The sequence below is a fragment of the Danio aesculapii genome, chromosome 13, assembly GCF_903798145.1.
Source record: "Danio aesculapii chromosome 13, fDanAes4.1, whole genome shotgun sequence".
Taxonomy (NCBI): Eukaryota; Metazoa; Chordata; class Actinopteri; order Cypriniformes; family Danionidae; genus Danio; species Danio aesculapii.
Genome location: NC_079447.1, coordinates 41407206 through 41427765, shown reverse-complemented (window position 1 = coordinate 41427765; position 20560 = coordinate 41407206). Strand labels below are relative to the sequence as shown.

At 34.0% G+C, this 20560-nt stretch overlaps 1 protein-coding gene across 2 annotated transcripts in view; it reads left to right on the top strand.

The window, feature by feature from the left end:
* Positions 1 to 20560, top strand: part of atrnl1a (attractin-like 1a) — a 431550-nt gene that overhangs the window by 309924 nt on the left and 101066 nt on the right. Inside the window, exon 28 of one of the 2 annotated variants that reach the window (XM_056471228.1) lies at positions 13012 to 13094. The exons of the other annotated variant lie outside the window; for it this stretch is intronic. Within the exon in view, the coding sequence (XP_056327203.1) occupies positions 13012 to 13041 (30 nt within the window). The 3' untranslated portion in view covers positions 13042 to 13094. Of the gene's footprint in view, positions 1 to 13011; positions 13095 to 20560 lie in introns of those variants that run through there. 2 annotated transcript variants of the gene reach the window in all.

The window sequence follows — 20560 nt, the reverse complement described above, 5'->3', positions numbered from 1 at the left end:
TTTTGCCTATATTTCATCTACAACCAACTCAGGAGCAAACTAGTGGCATAAATATAACTCTTTCACTCATTCTACACTGGAAAAAAAAATGCAAAGAAGATTCCTTGGATTTACTATTTTCTAAAGTTAAATGGTTGTAAACTATTTATTTGGGCTGATTTTAAACAAACAAATTAAGTTTAACATCCTAACGTTCTGATGATGTATACATTTCAATAGCAAAAAAAATCTCCTCAAAGTCTCCTGTTTACCAATCTTCCTCCCTTTTGTGCTTCTTCTTCTTCTTACTGCGACATTGCCTTCCATATTTATTGACGACTAATATTCATAGTTATACTACTGTAAACATATTTATTGACTACTAATATTCATAGCTATACTACTGTAAACATTTATTGAAGACCAGTGAAGTTTATACCTATTGCTTTTTATTGTGGTTCCAGCTGATTGGTGTGTCTACAGTTTAGTAGCAGTGTGCCTGCACACCTGATACCTGTGTTTAATCAATTGGCTCGTGTGTGTTCATTTGGAAGCCTTTGCTTTGAAATTGCAAGGAAATTCCATTATGAAAAATGTCTGTCAAATGCATATAAGTGTGCTTAGTGATTTGCAAATCACTGTGTATATTTTTTTTACAAAAAATGTGAAGCCGACTATGTACTTACAGTTGTGCAGATCTAGCCTTGTGTTTTGCTCCTTGAGTGTAAGGTTTTGCTAATTGTGGGAAAAGTTTCATTTTAGTGTGTAAGCAATCGTAAAAACACTGTACATTCAACAAAATAAACATCTCTTCCAATTCAGTTGAAAATAATCTGCTCAATTTTGCTTAAATACTTTTTTTGACATCTGAAGTATTATTTTGCACGTGTGTAAAAAAATATATATGATACACTTGCTGCATGTTTAAATTACTTTTTTATAGTGAGCTGAAACAACACAATTCTTGATATTTAATTTCAATTCAATTATTGAGGCTCTTTTAGGACAACTTAATTGTTTTATGTCCAATCCACTTAATTGTTAACATATGTGTGGAACCCTGCCTTTTTTTATAGTGTATAAGCAAGAAGAAATCAGTAGGCTTCTGAACATGTATTTGTATTTACCAATGACAAAAATATGAATAAAATTGAAATAAGTTTAATAAATTTAGAGAGTGACATTATGGTTAGTGACAAAACAGGAGAAAACCCCTTATTATGGCCACACAAGTACACTGAGCGGCTGTCCGATTTTTAACGGCATACGAAGAAGCAGATCCTCAACCCACTCATTCTTTCTCTCTAATTATGCTTTTAAGTGCTAAATGAGCCCAGAGAGACCTTCCACCCCAGCAGGCTCACAAGTCTCCACCTTCTGTGCTTTATAAATCAATCAGTGTGTCATACAGCGTGATGAGATGGCCTCTCGCTGCCATCCTGAAGATGAGCTTGAAAAGATCTCCCACTTACAAGCTCCCTATAGTTCACTTACCACAATGACCTTGTGAAAATGAAACAAGCAATCAGCCGATTTTAATTTGAGGAAGGGCCTGATGAACCCCGTCGGAGGAGATGCTCAGGGTCAATAGTCTAACTAACATGCAGCGGGTAAGGTTTTCTTCTCTGACGGTTGTTTGGAGAATTTGTTATGATAATAATGGCCCATCGTACTTGTGACATTTGGTGTAGGGAGATGGTGGATGGTGACAGGGGCCTGTTTGGTGGCTATTTCAGGCTGGTTTCTGACCTCGGAGAAGATCAACAGGTGATTTAATGAGGCAGGAGTCAGGCTTGCTGTTCAAATGCAAATCAATGGAGAAATAAAATGAAAGTCAAGCTGTAAAAGACAAATGGCCTGCTGGTCCAGAGACTGAGTTTAATGCTGGCTTATAGATCACACACCTTCATTGATCTTATACATATATTTTTATATTATTATTATTATTGTTATTATTGTTATTATTATTATTATTATTATTATTATTATTATTATTATTATTATTATTATTATTAATATTATTAATATTATTAATAACAACAATTTGTTATTACATTATTATTACATTATTATTAATTATATTATTATTATTATTATTATTATTATTATTATTATTATTATTATTATTATTATTATTATTATTATTATTAATAATAACAATAAAAATAATTATAATAACTAATAATAACAACAACCATAATAATTTGTTATTATATTATTATTACGTTAAATTATCATTACTATTAATAATAATAATAATAAAAATTGGTTATGATAATATTATGAATTTGTTATTATGTTATTATTATTATTATTATTATTATTATTGTTATTATTATTATTAACGTTTGGTTATTATATTACAATTAGGTTAAATTATTATTATTATTATTATTATTATTATTATTATTATTATTATTATTATTATTGTTATTATTATTATTATTATTATTATTATTATTATTATTATTATTATTATTATTATCAACAATTGGTTATCATATTAAAATTAGATTAAATTATTATTCTTATTCTTATTCTTCTTCTTCTTCTTCTTCTTCTTCTTCTTCTTCTTATTATTATTATTATTATTATTATTATTATTATTATTATTATTATCAATAATAATAATAATAATAATAATAATAATAATAATAATAATAATAATAATAATAATAATAATAATAATAATTGGTTATTATGTTACCATATTATTAATTTGTCATTATGTTATTATTATTATTATTATTATTATTATTATTATTTTTATTATTATTAGTAGTAGTAGTAGTAGTAGTAGTAGTAGTAGTAGTAGTAGTAGTATTATTGTATATATGTTGTAAAATATAATTTGAATTTGAAATAATTTATATTCCAATTCATTAAAAAAATTTATTCCTGGGATCGTAAACCTGAATTTTCAGCATCAGTACCCCTATCTTCAGTGTCATGTTTACATGGTTATATTTTGCTCAAGCAATATTTCATATTACCATTTTTTATTAGTTTTGCTGCTTAATATCAATCACGATATATGTTTCAGTATTATTTAAGTAATAGAAAGTTCAAAACTGCAGCCTCTATTTGAAATGATGTTATCATGTCATTTTATAAGTAAACATGTCTATTTCATCAAAGCCTATATGGCAAAGAAAAAAAAAATTATATTGTTTAAAAAAAATCTGTTGGCAAGAGTTTCATTATAATTGAGTTCATGTTCACCTGAAAAAATGTCTGTAGCTCAGATACTGTATATAGATAACTCAAACGACATGACCTGGTTTTGCTGGGGATTTTCTTTATCAGCCTCTGAATAATTACAGACAATTCATTTTCATCCACTCGATGTTAAAACAATTTGCCGTTGCAAAATGCATTATTGAGTGTGTGTGAAGATATTGTTATCTGCACTAAAGCACTGAGAGTCTATGCTAACATGTGGCGTATCGATTAGCAGAGCCGGACCAGCTCAAACCGTCATGCTTGCTTTGGGTGTAATGAAACCCAACATAGCTTTTTACAAATAATTTACACGGATTATCTAGATTTGAAGTTCGATGCATGTTCTCACAATGTTGCTAATGAAAAAGGGATGTAGAAAGCATCTGTGAGGGAGAGAGAGTCTGTCCGTCTTTTCTGAAGAGCTGGAAGAACAAACAGCTGTGATCTCAAGCAGCAAGAACTCATCATCCCATAACACACACTCAAACACAACCATCTGCCACATACACACTTGCATGCAGATGCACCCATACACTCACACAGGCACTGGACAGGCAGTTTCCAAAATATCACAGAAGAAAAGAAGCTTTTAATTAGAATGAGGAATTGGCTGAGATATACCATTGTGAAAAATTGTGGAAAAATGGCTTGTGGTTGTCTTTACATTATAGTCTATAGTCATATATACAATATATTATTTAATTTTTTATAGTTAGATGGTTGCATAATGAACTTAAAAAATGAATTTTAATGAACAAAAATATTTAAATGTTTAGGGTCGACAATTAAAAATGATAATTTTCAGTTTTAATGTAACACATTTATTTATTTTGATGTCTAAATGGTCATTACTGTTGTCTTCAGAGACACAAAACTTTTAAAAACCATTCATCACTCTGATTTTATTCTCTATGTTTTATTTTATTATTAATATCAATCATAAAAATACTTTAAAAGCGTAAATAATATTTATTTATTTATTTATTTATTTATTTATTTGCTGTTGTTTTTTAATATAATGTTTAATAATAATGATAAAAATATTAATACTATTTTAATACATTTTAATGAACAAAATGTTTGAATTATACAAAAATAAATTAAGTATAAAGAATACAAAAATACTGTAAATAATGTTAGAAGGTTTGTGTCTTATGTGTAATATTATAAAATAAATTTAAGTTTTACGATAGTATTTCTGTAATAAGTCAGGGAACAACAGAGATGACAATCCAAATGCAGTTTAATAAGAATCGTCAGGCTGGCAAAACATGGACAGATAGGGATAGCTGATGTGAAACTGACATGAGCGCAACTGTTTGGAAATACTGCACTGACACATGTTCCAAAACACCCAGGTCACATGACTAAAGTATTTCGAAACACAAGGTCACGTGACTAAAGCGATTCAAAGAATTTATTATTTCAGAAGCGTTTAGAGACTTGGCGAATCTGTGTTTAACTGACAGTCGGAAAAAACTCATGTAGCCTAGAAGACCGTGCGTTTGTACAGAGTAACTGTGTTGCAAATGCCCTGGGTTCGGATCCCAACTTGCACAAATCCTCTGAAATTATGACTTGGTGTATTTAATGAATGTTACTTTTTTATGTCCAAAGCAAGACATATTTATTCACAAAGTGCTCATTGAGGTGTCAGACCAAAGTTTAAACAAAACACGTTACAAGAATAGAGCATTTAAGAACTAGCATAAATAGCTATCATGCTGAATTCGAACCCATTATTTCAGCATGATAGTCTAGAATTCTCACTGCTTCACTAAATCACTTGAAACCTCAACTCTACAACGTGGGGTTTAATACCTCAATTTGTGTAACTTTTTCTTTGCTGTTCCAGAGCTATACGTAAAAATTTACCACTTGGTGTCACTGTAGAGATGGGTTTTGAAACATTTCGAAGCTTCGACACATTTGCTTAGACTGTTTCAGTGTTCCACCACTAGGGACAAGACAGGAACATGTAGATAATTCAAAATGTGGTTAGAAAAGCAGGCAAATGTTTAGGAAATGTGGCAAAACAACGTAAACAGTAAAACAAAGCAAAGGTCAAAAACACAGCAAGGTAAGACAAGGAAACACTTCGTAATGCTTACTTACAGTTTACAAAACTTAGCAACAATGTGTGTGTGTTCTGTCTTTATAGATGTGATTAGTTATGAACAGCTTTCAGCTGTTTGTGTTTGCAATGAAGGGGAATCTGGGCCAGGTGTGTGAGTTAAGTGCGTGATGGGATCTGTAGTCTATTAAAGTGGCAAATCTGTAGTTCTCCAATGATCTGTAAATGCTAGATCGCTTGTGATTGTGACAATTTAATTCAATTTAAGTAATTTATTCCTGTGATTGCAAAGCTGCTCAAGAAACTTTTAATATTATTTTATTTTAATCACTATCATGAGGGAAGCAAATATCTGTTTAAAAGAATGAAAGCGTGTCATGTCAAGCACATACAGATATACTGTTCTTTTCTGCAGTAAATCACAGCAAATCTAGGCCAGACACACTCGATGAAAAGTTTCCATCCAGTGAAAAAGAAGAGCGTTTTTAATTAGAATGGGGAACTGACTCCGATATACTACAGTGGATGAGAGGTTGATATGAAGTTAGATCATAACATCCAGTGAAACAGACTTATGGGAAATACTAGCACTTCTAGACAAAGGCATGTCACAGATTTGTTCAATAAAGAAGCAAACTGTATCCACACCATAGGCTTTATTTGGCGAGTTATTAAAAGCAAGAGCAGTAGTGCAGTGGGACTTGTTTTCTGTTGGATCCACACACTTGCTCTGAAGGGGGACTTTATTGATCTGTTCGTAATAGTTTGCTCTTCAAGGTCAATAGGGCTGTCTAACAGTAGCTTTGAATTACAGCGAGTCTGAATCTCTGTTTGTCACGAGAGAGAATGTGCACTGTTCGGTCGTATTGTTTTTTGTTCTGGTTTTAGTTTAATTAGTTGATTCAATAAAGCTTCTGTTCTGTAAATCAGCTCTTGAATGCAAATAGTTCATGATAGATATGATAATGCAATACATTTCATTTGTATGCACCACAGCATTCTTAGAGAGATCACGCAAAGCGATTTCATTTTGTCACATTGTTTTAGTGAGTGACATAAAGGTCAGTCATTGTTTCTTTGTGCAGTTTCTTGAAAAGCTTTTTCGTTTCATTTTGGTCGCTATTCAAAACCAGGGATTCCATGTTTCAAGAGAGTTTTTAGTTAATACAATAATTGGTGGTATTCAGTATCCCAGTTCTAGTTAAAAAAAAAAACACGAGTTGATCCCCTCACGTTTTAATCCTGATTCACAACCACTGTTGCATTCAGGCGCATTTCAGTTACTGTGTGATGGTCATTTTGCGCATATTTAAAAAAATTCTGTCTCTCATAATGCTGGGAAATATACAGTGAAGGACCTCAGACCATTCAGTCTAGACTAATGACTTCAGAATAACTGAAATTATGTTGCTCATATATTATATTATATTATATTATATTATATTATATTATATTATATTATATTATATTATATTATATACTGTATAATCTACATCAGTAATGTAATTTAAGAGATATTTGTCATTTAAATTAAGGACTAACACAGGGGTAGATACAGTAGTCAACATTTGAAGCAAATTAAAACATTTGTTCATTCATTTTTTAATTCATTTTCTTTTTCGCTTAGTCCCTTTATTAATCTGGGGTCGCCACAGTGGAATGAACCACCCAGATCAAAACAGTATTTCAAAATTTTCCTGAATAATGGGCAATAATGGGGCAACTTTTATGAAAGGTGATGATCCACTTCAAATGTTGACTACTGTATATTTTCATCAAATCATATGTTAAACAAAACTTTCAACATCAACATTTGAACGTTCACATTCCTACATTATCTTCCCATCAATTTATTTAGCTTTTATTTGTTTAGTATTACTTTAATATATTATTTGTTTTATTATTATTTGTTTATCTATGTATGCCAATATTTGTTCATGTTCATAAAATAAATTCTTGCATGTACTAACTTTGCAAATGAAACTTATTCTGATTCCAAATTAAAAAAAAAAAAAAACATCAGCGAACTAATAATCAACAAGATAATTAGATATATTTTACAGTGTAACTGTTAAATTGTCAAAACATTAATTTAAAATATTACTTTAAAATGTATGTAATCAGTAACCTTGTGTAAACATCTGTGTCTAAGACAAATCTGTCACTGTAAAATTCTGCATGGGGTGAAATTAAACTTTTTCTGTTAGTCAGGACTTTACATTTACACCTGCCAAATGCCATTGAGCTGTGGAGGGTTAGACAGACACTCCCATTAGCCGCTTTGGCTGGTTGGAAATAATTTTTAAATTGTAGCTTTTTTAAATTTTTTTTTTTTATATAATTATTTTTTCGAGGTTTTCACCTTTAATGTATAGACAGTAGAGAGTGTTGACAGGAAAGCATGGGGAGCAGAGAGAGGGGAAGGATCGACTCAGGACCACGAAGCGGGAATCGAATAACATTGCTTTAATATGAGATTAACTCTTCGTTGATGTGTTGTTAACTGGTGATCTGGGACCTTTAGCCAGGACTGAATACTGTGCATATTTTAGATACATGACAATAATTCTTTTTTAAATGTCAATTTTTTAAAGGAAAAGTAAAAATTGCTTGTTTACAGCTATATTTAGCTTGTTTTGATACATTTGTTGCTAAGAAATAGTTTTAATTTTTGGTGTATTTTGAGCCATGTGAAATAAAACTAATTGCAATGCGACACAACCCATTTGCTCATGCACATTGAGCAAGCTCATACACAACCCACACAAAAAGTGAAATGAATGACTTTTTTTAGAAAAGCTGCAACAAATCCAGTCATTTGGAGCCACAAACAATCAGAAATATCCTACTGGAACTGATTAGAGACATAAAGAGCAGAAAGTAATTGACAAATTAAAGGCATAAAACATGCCGTTCTTTCTTGCCTCTCCTCCAGCCTTAACCCAGAGTTTAGTAATCCCATCTGGGAAAGTCTTGGTCATCTTGATCATTAATTAACCCATACTCAACCCAGGCCTTTGTGTCTTCCCGGCCAGGCAGATGCCTGGAGCATCGACTAATGAACCCTCTCCACTTTCCGGCCATGCATTTCACCCAACAGCCCTTCCTCTGTTCCTCTATTAGGTTAGTGCTAACTGACGCAATCCTCCACAGCCAGGTGGACCATAGCGGGGAGCAAGATAAGTTTGAGTGCGGGTGCTTATGGTCCCCTCCACATGGACAAAACTAACAGGAGTGGGTCTTCAAAGCCGATTGAACAGGACAGATGTCCTCGAAACGGCGCATCCCTGATCGCTGGAGCAAATCACATCTCTCAGCCAGACTGTAGCCTAGTCTTGCATACTAATGGTGGAGATGAGACGTCTCTGTGTGTGTAATCATTTTTGGGAGACCCGTGTTGGGTGTCTCGCCGGCTGGTTCAAGGAGAAGATTAGAGTGAGGGCAGAGCGGAGAGGTTGTCTGGACACTGCTCTCTTGTCTTGGATGTCTGGGCTGTGGTTTATTTCCTCCCACTCTGTCTGTCTGAGAGAGCCGGACAGTGACTGAGGCCAGCAGTCCAGAGAGAGACAAAACTGGAGCGGACAGTGACAGAGATGAACATTTAGCAAACTAAGTAACCGTTCAAAGCATAAAAGACAATATAGCAAATCAAAAGAACATGTCTTGGTTTGTCTACACTGCTCACTGTATTTATTTTGTCTAGCTGGGCATTTTAAGCAGAACTAATTTGGGATGTGCTTATGCAGTCAAATTTTGTAATGGATCTGTTTGTCTGTGTTTGTTCCGGATAGTCTGAGAATAAGTGGAGTGTATTTTTAACAATATGCATTGTTAGGACAGTATCAGTCTTAAAGCTGTAGTTCTCCCAAAACTGAAAATCCAGTCATTAGCCCCTTTCACCCATACAGACCAGTATGTGTGAACAGGCCCTTCTTGAAAATAACGATAAATTCGTTCTGGCAATTTTGCGGAAGGAGAAGATGTAATGTAACATAATTTGCCAGAATGCTGCGCTGTGTGAATGCAGAAGGAAAATTGCTGGAAAGAGCGTGTTCTAGACGTGAGATGTTTACTTCAGTCAAACAGAACATTCAGACGCAAACATCCACACTGTTTGTGGAAACAAAAGCCTTTGAATATTTTTCCAGACACATTTAGCTGCTAGTTTGTTAGTCTGTCTTCCATCTGAATGCCATCTGCGGAAAAAAAAAAATCGATAAAGTGCTTATGATAAACCGTTGTTTGTTTACCTTTACACTCTGCTTCAGTTGCTTGACGCATGTGCACATGAAGTGCAGGAGTGCTCAGATGTGCCAACACACACACACACACACACAAACACACACACAAACACACACACAAACACACACACACACACATTATGTACATCTTGACATGCAAAAATGTTTCTCCATGTTTTCATCGAAGTTGTTCACAACACTTATTCATCTACAGAATTTGTAATGTAGTTAAATGTGTAAACATTAGCTGTGGTTCGCGCATCTGCCTTTGAATGTCTCTGAGACAAAGCAGCTGCATGAATGCTAAAGCTCATTTCTGGTTAATGATGTCAGAATTTACCCGTATTTTGGAATGAATGTGTGAATGTTTTTTTCCGGAAAAATTCCAGAACATTCGTGCCTGTGTGAACAGCGGTTTTTTACCGGTAAAGTCATTCTGGTAATCTTCCGCATACTTACCAGTATCACTGTGTGAAAAGTGCTATTGTTTACTACTCCTTTACTTGTCATAGACTTGTTTGAATGTTTTTTTGTTTTTTTTTTCTGTGGAAAACAAATAAAAATAATTAGAAAAATGCTGAAAATCTGTAACCATCCACTTCCATAGTATTTGTTTTTCCCACTATGGAAGTCAATGGTTACAGGTTTTTAACATTTTTGAAAGTATCTTTTTTGTTTAACAGAATAATTAAACATTTTAATTAAGGTTTTTGAAACCAAATTTTCATTTTTGGGTGAACTATCCTATTTTACAAGTAAAGATTCATTTATTAGATCTAATTTGAAAACATTAATTTGTTTGGAAACTAAACAGGTGGAATAATACAAGATAATGTATTATTCCTCAAAAGATTTGCTATTATAATTTAATAAGTGATAAAACAAGGTGCTGGCAGCATGGTTAGCACTGTTGCATCACAGCAACACTGTATGCCACAGCCATATCACCCTGCAGCCCAAGACCATTTACTCATTGAAGCTAAGCAGGGCTGAAAATCCCCTGTAAATTGAAGGGGACACTATACTGTCAGTGAGTGCTGTCTTTCGGATGAGACGTTAAACCGAGGTAATGACTCTTTGTGATCAATAAAAAACCCATGACACTTCTCGTAAAGAGTAGGGATGTAACCCCAGTGGCCCCTTACCCATCATGGCCTTCCAGTCATCCCCATACCCCCGAATTGGCTGTATCACTGTCTCTCCACTCCACTTATAGATGGTGTGTGGTGAGCGCACTGGCGCCATTGTCCTGCGGCTGCCGTCACATCATCCAAGTGGATGCTGCACTCTGCTGGTGGTGTGGAGAGACCCCCGTCATGACTGTGAATCGCTTTGGGTGTATGGCCATACGCGATAAATGCGCTATATAAGTACACACATTACATTGCATTACATTACAGCAAGAAAGTCGCTAGTTCGAGTCCTGTGGGACCAGTTGGCATTTCTGTGTGGAGTTTGTATGTTCTGCCCGTGTTCACGTGGGTTTCCTCCGGGTGCTCCGGTTTCCCCCACAGTCCAAAGACATGTGGTACAATTGAATTGGGTAAAGAAAATTAACCAAAATGTATGAGAATGTTTATGGTTGTTTCCCAGTTCTGTGTTGTGGCTGGAAGGGAATCCGCTACATAAAACATATGCTGCATTAGTTGGCAGTTCATTCCGCTACGGCGACTCCTGATAAGTAAGGGACTATGAATTAATGAATGAAAACAAGTTACTGTACTGGCATTTGGAGTTTGTCATAAAACAATGCACTTAATAAATATGTTAAAAATGTGTCTGACTTTATGAATCAGTTAGCAATCAATAATTTTGCCATTTTATTTATATCACTGTAATTATTTCATTAATAAAACAAATCTGTGGGTTTCCATCCAAATGTGAAGCAAGTCTTTTTTGAGTTCGGACAAACATAATAAAAAATGAGTATCATCAATTCAATCTATTTGCATTGCCATAATTTACACTGATCATTCCGCAACTAAATAAGCATCTGTATCTAAGTGTATGGTTTAATCGGACATAAAGGAAATTAGTTATATATTTCATTATTTAATGCATAAAATAGACTGGTCTTTTTATAAGATGAGTTTATTTGATCTGAAACTTTTAATTGCATTTTATATGCATTCATTCATTTTCTTTTCGGCTTAGTCCCTTTATTAATCCGGGGTCGCCACAGCGGAATGAACCGCCAATTTATCCAGCATTTGTTTTACGCAGTGGATGCCCTTCCAGCCACAACCCATCTCTGGAAACCCACGCGAACGCAGGGAGAACATGCAAACTCCACAACAAGCTCGAACCAGCGACCTTCTTGTTGTGAGGCGACTGCACTACCTACTGTGCCACTGAGTCGCCCTAATTGCATTTTTATTTCCTGTAAATAATAAAAGTTGCATCAGATTGATGAAAACGAACATCAATACCTGCGTGATTTTTTTTTACATCAAAACAATTGGATACAGTGTCTTCTGTCTACATAACTGCCAACACATCAGAAAAAAACTGCTGAATCTCCCCGAATATTTGGTTAAAATGTTGTCTGGTTTAGTGATGTTAGTAATGCATAGAAAGTGCATTAACCCACTGATGACAGCCACTTTGTGATGGCTTTTAAGGTGGTTAATTGTGGTTTATTGTGTTACCTTGGGAGGTTTGGACTGAACAGGAGCAAAGGCTACCTGATCAACATTGTATTGCTTGAGAAAAACACTTGCAATCTAGACACAGTCACCTCATGCTTGTGATTCAGTACAATCCATAAACTCCGCCCATTAAAATACCGGCTTGATCTTATACTGTAAAATCGCAACGATATTTAATTATTGATCGTGGGCCACAAATATCGTTATCATAATACGATTAATCGTGCAGCCATAATATATTTAATTTAAAAAACATTGATTCAGGAGCAAAAAAAGTGACTGACTTTGTTCAGGTGAGTGACTCACAAGTGACTAAAAGTTTGTGTAAAAAAACTGTTATATCACCCTAATTCATTAAGTAATAAAACATATGGCCGACACTGGGAATGACTTATTGACAAATTTACTCATAGTTTTGTTCAAACTTACTAATCTGATTCATTCAGCGACAAAATAAGTATCTACATTTAATTCACTGAGTCATTCTTCAAATGAGTCTGTTCAAGAACACCAATTACAGTAGTTTCAGAAGCAAGATTCATTCAGCTTATTCAATCAAAATAATTATTAATTAAGGAACTTTTGAGTGAGTCATTAAATTATTCACCCAATTATTCATACAGAAGACTACATAAGTAAGATTAAATGTAGTTGAGTTTTTTAGGCTTACTTTAATTTACTGTAATTTTAATACAATTTCATTTAAAAAAAATAATTTTATTAAATTCATATTTTCCACAATCCCCTGAAAGCAGATCATTAGTAGGGGAAAGTGTTTACTACTGTTCTCCAGATCGTGTTTTGATTCTGCTGATTAGCAGTTTGGCTGATCTTATTATCCCTACAGTATCCAGCGCAGCGCTGCATGCTCTGCTAGTGGCCATTGCAGAATGTCAGAGAGACAGAGAGCATGAGGAGGAATCAGACATAGCAAGCGCTGGGCACTAATTACCTCTAGCCTGCCGCCACTCAAGTGCCAACATCTGCTGCAATCAGGCCAGTTCTGCTCTCAGCCGAGGAGCTGTTGAAGAGAAAGCCTCTCAAGAGTCAACAAGCAGTCAAACGGCACCAGCTCTACACTTATCTTTCTCTCTCTCCCTTTACTTTAAAGACTGCACTGCAAGGACAGCTAGTTTAAAGGCAAGAGGAGTTGTAAAAAGTGTCTATGTGAGCTGCATGCATTTATGAGGATGTGTGTGTGTGTGTGTGTGTGTGAGAGAGGGGAAAATTGTGTGCATATGAGCCTTTCAGTGAGTTGTAATCGCCTGAAGCCTTGTAGATACGGCTCATGTTACATTTGCATATGCATTTAGCAGCCTATTTATACTTGTTAGTGGCTTGTGTTAATGGCGAGTAAATTCTGTATTGCAGCCATTTGCTCTATTTACTTGCTTAATAAATGTTTCTGGATTTTTTTCCCTTCACATTGAGATTGCATATGTAGGCACTATTTTGTATGAGAGCATTATATTTCTTAAAGGAATTATTGTTATTAAAATTATTATTAAAAAAATTATTGTTTATTCATGTTATGCTATTTAGACAATTATTTAAAAATAGTAAGTAAGACACACAAACACACACACACACACACACACACACATACACACAGTCTTATTCATAAAGATTTGAGTATGATTGTTAAAGGTGCCATATAATGAAAATCTGGGTATACCAAGACATAGTAGAATAATAGGACATATGTAGTATCCAGTATATGGAAATGGACATACTGTGAGCTTCAGAAACTCTTGTTTTCATCTAAATTCCACGAATTTAAAACCCCAGTCGACAACAGGCCAATCAGAGCACAAAACAAGCTGTTACGAGACTCATGGGCCATGCCCTCTTCATTTGCATGTATGGCTACTTTAGGTCATTTATCCAGACCTGGAGCAGCTGCATCATCAAGAGTTCACAGACTCATACAGTATGTAGCTCTCATTAATATGCACACTATAGGCTACGTTTAGCCAAACGTTTTCTAGTGAGAAAACAATGATAGTTTCTCTCCCTTAGTTATGTTAAGCATATATTTGACCAAATTCCATTTTTTATAGTCTTTGATTTAACTTACAATGTATGTGGGACTTTTATTTTGAAAATGGGCCTAATTGTTTACTATGCGTAATGGTAATGACTGCACGAAACTTGTTCAAAAACGCTTCAAAAGGCAAAATGCAAGATTTGCATATTATACATTCATTCCCCTAAAGAGTCATAAGGTATGTATAGTTACAGCTTTTGTTAATTTATCATGTTTTTTTTACTTGATGCATGTTTCAACAAACACATGTAGACTGCTGAATCGTGTCAAACCACTCAGTTCAACTGTCATATGTTCATGCAGCGGTTGATACTAAGTCCTGGCTGTTTTCTTTGATAATATAGCTTCAAAATACAATGCAATACATCTCTATCACTCTCTTTTGTCAATTATTTAACAGATCTGGTGAGCAAAATAAGTTAACGTTACTATGTGCTTTGTGTGTCTGTAAGAGTTGCATGTCAAAGCGGAGCGCATTTATATTAACGGCACAATCCATATATGGTCAATTGTGGACCTTCTGTTACAGTCTAATGTCTTGTGTTTATGTCATGTGACTTCCCCATGTGCTGTTCGCTGTGTTTGCATCATGTGATTCCTTCTGTTTTCCCTGTGTCCTGTTAATGTAATGTTGTTTGTATTCAGTTTATTATGTCTTGTATATTTATACTCCTGTGTTTTTTTTTCAGTCCTTCGTCCGGTATTGAATTGTCTACATCTCAGAGAACAATTCAACTTTTTAAACCAATGCAGTATATGGAACCTTTAAATGCTTGATGTGGGATGAAATGCTGCAGTTAACATTTTGTCAGACTGTTTAGCAAATTACATGTTATTTTGTTTTGTTGTCTACTCAAGATCGTGAAAGAATCATGATCTCTTTAATAAAAAACATTGTGATTCCCAAATTTATCTCAAACTATGCAGCTCTACCTGTGTTTCTTTGTTGACTGGAACAAAAAATTGTAAAACCAAACATATTGATTTCATATGTATTTAAAAGGTGCTTCCTTTATTTATCGCATAAATAAACCAACTCAGCACTTTGGGAAATCACTTTGGTAAATCGAATTTTGCTTTGGAGTTAACACACTCTCAAAGTATGCCTGGCCTACATCGTTTCATAATACCTTCACTTTTTACTTTAGTTAGCATCTTGACTTCCAAGTATCCACATTTACTTCTAAGGATTCAGGGACTTTCTGGAGTTTTGAAGGCTAAGCTCTGGCATAGAGATGTCCCGGTTTCCTGATGCCTGTGGAGATGTCCCCTGCTGTCATCCCTACATGCCACACTTCCAAACATTAACTTTATAATGTTTGAAATGTTGCATGCCGATGCAACATAACTTTTGTAGTTTTGTGGTTGTTTGTGCATCTTAAGAATCTGCGCCTGAAGGTTGTGCTCATGACTTGTTCTTTGTTGTTGCTCTTTTTTTATTCTTAAACTTAGATTTGGGCGCCATTGGGGCAGACTGGCCTCAAATAAGATGGTTAAAACAGGTCTGCTCTCTCAGCCCAGGGTATGCTGAAATAAAAGTTTAGCCTTTGGATAAAACTGACCTACAAAACATTTATAGGCAGTGGTTGTTTTGTTGTTGTTACTGTACTCGATTTGTTGATGGCATGGTGCATGGAATATTTAAAAAAGTAAAAATACATAACAATACCTGATGAACTTGGAGGGCATTTCAGGCTCCCTAAGGACAATATTGTTTATTTTTATGTACTGTAACTTTACTACTATATCTGGAAATTTTCAGAGGACACAGACTTAGCTTCTGCCAGATAAGCATATAATCGTAGATGTCTTAAACATGAGCCATGCTTAATATTAAGAGCTTCAAACTAAAACTTACTTGACTTTCTCTTCAGTTCCTCCTGTTGTTCAATCTGTTTGATGCGTAAACTTTTTATAATACTGGTGTTTTGCAGCATAAACAAAATTGGTACATGCCCTGATTGTGAAGTTGTTTAGCAATTAAGCTAATTGGAAAGTTTAAGGCGGTATTCTCAAATTAATATTAATAAGATCTAGAAATTAAATTCATGTAACATGATCATTGATAAAGGGATATATGATCTGTTTCACTGATGTCTTTCTGCAGTTAAAATACTGATTTGGCAATTACTGTACATACAGTAAGATGTGAGACATTCATCCAAGTTTATAATGTGCTATAACTAGTAGTTATGCTCAGAATGGCTAAAATAAAGACAAGAAATTTGTTTAAAATTAAAAATACTTATAAATAGGCTTGTATTTGGGGTACACATGCATTTTCAACAAAGCAAAAATCATAAATATGTGTATGTTACATAATGATTATTCTAAAATATTATTCAAAAAAATTTGTTTAATTTTGCTGAATTTTTGTTAAACAAGTGCAAGTGCATGCATGTCATAAAGACACAGGAATAAAATAGGAACCCATTATTTGTAACAAAACAATATTTACTACCTTATTTTGTATCCACAAACACAAGCACTTTATATATATCTTCTCACCATTAAAACAGCACCATAAACTGCAATGTTTGTTCCATCAGGTTACTGCAATATTGACAATATTGAATTTCTTTAAGACTGACAAGACTGTTTAATTAAAAAAATGCAGTCAATAAAAAAACTAAAATTATCCTTTTGTACCAAAAACACAGTGACTTTCAAAACTGAAGTTCTGAGCTGAACAATTTATTATTTAACATTAGATTTGCATGATGCATTGATGTATTGTAATTGTTCTTTTTAAATTGCTGCACCATTTTCATCATTTTAAATTCTCTGAATTCTTGTCAGTCTAGTTAATTTGTGATTACCAAGAATGCCAGTCACAGAATCTGGAAGTTAATTGTAAAAGTAAATAGAGTGCATGACTTTCATGTGTACATGTGAACTTGTTTAACACGGTGCACTTTCCTGCTTCAACAGTATAATGACATTCTGTAATTTCCAGCAAATTAAATTTGATCTGTAATTTCCTCTAAATTAAATGCGGACATGGTTTGTGGAAAAGCTGATGGTAGGTCATAAACTCGATTGGGTGTCTTTCTCAGCTCCAGCATCCCTCTACAAGTCTGAAGGTTTTATCCCGGCTGATAATGCCATAATGTCTGTCCATATTGCCATTTCATCTGAAGGGCATAAGCCTGCACTATCCACAATCCCATCCTGTCCAGCTCTCTGTTTGTATGCTTTATTATCCAGAAGCAAAGCTCCATAGGGATTGTGGTGGATTCTGCCTCACGGCCCTTGCTGGAGATTGGTATCGATCAGGGATTGATTGGGTGAACTCCTCGTTAAGGGGATGTCGAGATGAAGCTGTAAATCTGCTGAATCATATTTCAGAGGCTGACTCGCATTGATGCGGCCCACCGGAGGGTTCTTTAATTGGTGAAGGCCTTCAACTTCTTTCATGCCTTGCATTGTTTGGATAGGAAGGATTAGCGGTCCAGGGAAATTCGAGGGCAACGACAAACTTTGATTAAGATATCTGAAACCACACTGGAGATATTACAGTTAAGCAAGCTTTTTTTTTCCTTCGTAACAAGTTGCTTCTCACCATACTGAAGTTGAACTAATAGATGACCCTTGAGGCAAAGTGCATAGACTATTTGCCTTCACCTTTCGAAATAATATATCAGACTTTTGCAATTTAAAATGGAAGTCAAAGGATACTCCATTATAAGCCATCTGGATTTTTAGTTTTTGTGCGACTCTTTTCTTCATGAGAAATGTAGTAATGCATGGTTGATGAAGGGTACTGGGGGCACTTTTGCTGTCACAAGAAGCGGATATGTCTGCTTGTGTCTGTCCTCTGTTAGCCGTGACTTTCTCAACCTTCAATTCAGGAGGAACTGCTTTACAAACTCTAATAGAATAAAGACGTGCTGTTGGTGGACTGTGACTGCTCTAAAGGTGAGGTATACAAGCAAGCATAGGAGATGGCAATCAAAGTACACTCTAGTTTGGTCAGTTTTAACCTTATGTACAGTATGTGAAAAAGAAGTATGACTAGCTGAGGTTAAACATCACTGCACGACTTTGCTACTGGAAAACCTGGCAATATATGGAAGGTGTAATTTACAGGACTGAATAAGTCATGGGAATATAAAAGGTCATGCAAAAGTTATAGGGAAAATAAAATCTTAAAAAGGTCACGGAAATTATTATATAGTGAATATAAGTCTTTTAGTTATAAATGCTCACTTTTCTTTTGTTCAGAATTATTATTGTTGAGTGCCTTCTATTTAAAATGCTTCCCGAGAATCATTTTCCAGTTGTCAAGTTTTGAAAATAATATTACAGAAATAATTTGGAAGAAAGTGTGAGAGCTCTGGAAAACCACAAAATCTCGGAGCTGCATGGTTGGCTGATGTTGGAAAGTATTTGGACACTTTTCAGCTGGTCAGGAAGGAAATCAGCTAAATATGCTCTTTCCAATTTGGTAGACCATTAAAAAAGCCTAAGACCAGAACGCCAGCTTATGCCAAGTGATTTTCAATACTAGATGACTGTCTCCGCTTGACCAGTCATGTTACACAACACAGATTGTGTTGAATAGAAAGAAAGCCTGACACCCCTGCCTGGGCTGCAAACTAAGTTTCATAACTAAACACTTGTGAAGTAATAAAAGAAATAATGTAGGAACATACATGAATCAGGAGTTCTCACATGAGACTAGATTTATCCCTGTCAGAAGTGGTTGTTTGCACTGAAAAGGGGGAAAGGCTGCAAAGAAAAGAGTTAAAATATTTCCCATTAAGGTGAAGCAAATCTTTTCAAACTTTGTGAAAAAAAAAAAAAAAAATCCCACATGTGAATATAGTGGATTTTCTTCACGTTGTTAGAGCAGCTCACTGTAGTATTGGTAACTGGTAACAATAGTGGGTGTAAAGTTCATGCAATATGATTTCATTCAGCAAATGTGTTTTCATCTCCTATCACTCGCATTAATCCTTTTTCACAAGTCCAAAACTGATCTTTTTTTTAATTCAGTTTCCATCACTCGTTTGTCATGCAATACTTCAAAAATGTGAATTAACACAATGTGATGGAAATTCAGCTATTGACTGTAAGTCATCACTGATGTAATCACCTAAAACACATTTCAAGCAGTACAGTAATAATACAGTACAATAGATACTACATAATTGTTAGCTTTTTGGGCAAATGCATGGAATATGACACTCCGACACAGTGTTTTTAAAAAAAAATTCAAGATAAATACATCCAGAAAGCCTTATATTAGCAGCATTTAAAGTAACATATAAGTATGCAGTCTAAGACTTTGACATCATATTGTTGCCATAATTTGCATTTATAAACACTGTTGTACGTGTGCAATTACTGTGTCGTTACATTGTAATGACATAATTCATTACATTGTAATTACATTGTAACTATATTGTAGTTACAGCCAAGATAATATATATAAACGTAAATGTTTCTTTGTATATTTCATGTACTGTATTTGTGTATGTATAGTTATTTATGTAAATGTACACAAGACAGTGTAATTACAAACTATTATCTTGAATTTAATTACATTGCTATTACATTGTAATTATATCCCAGATATTATTTATCAATGTGTTTCTTTGTATTCTTCATGTAGTGTGTATTTATAGTTTATACTTTAATGTACACAGTACACATCTATGTAATATGTAATTACAAACTTTTATCTTGTATTTAATTACTGTGTAGTTACATTGTAATTACGCTGTAGTTACATCCAAGATAATGTAAATAAATGTAAATGTTTCTCTGTATATTTCATGCGCAGTATGTGTCTATATATAGTTATATACGTAAATTTACACAGCACACATGTAATTACACACTTTTATCTTGTGTGCAATTACTGTGTCGTTACATTGTAATTGCTATGTAATGACATTGTAGTTACATCCAAGATAATATTTATAAATGTGAAGGTTTCTTTGTTTATTGCATGTACAGTATTTGGTTATTTATAGTTGTATACATAAATATACATACTACACATGTAATTACATTAAATGTAATTTTTAACTTGTGTGCAATCACATTTAAGATAATTTAAATAACCCTCAATGTTTCTTTGTAAATTTCTTGTAGTGTTTGTGTATTTATACATGAATATATGCAGTACATATGTAATTACTGTCATTATTATAATTGATATGTAATAACATTATAATTACATTGTTATGACATTGTAATTACATTGTTATAACATTATAACTACTATGTAAGACATTGTAATTAAATTTTATAGCATTGTAATTACATTGTAATAGCAATGTATTATCATTGTAATTACATTTTTATAACATTGTAATTATTATGTAATAACATTTTAGTT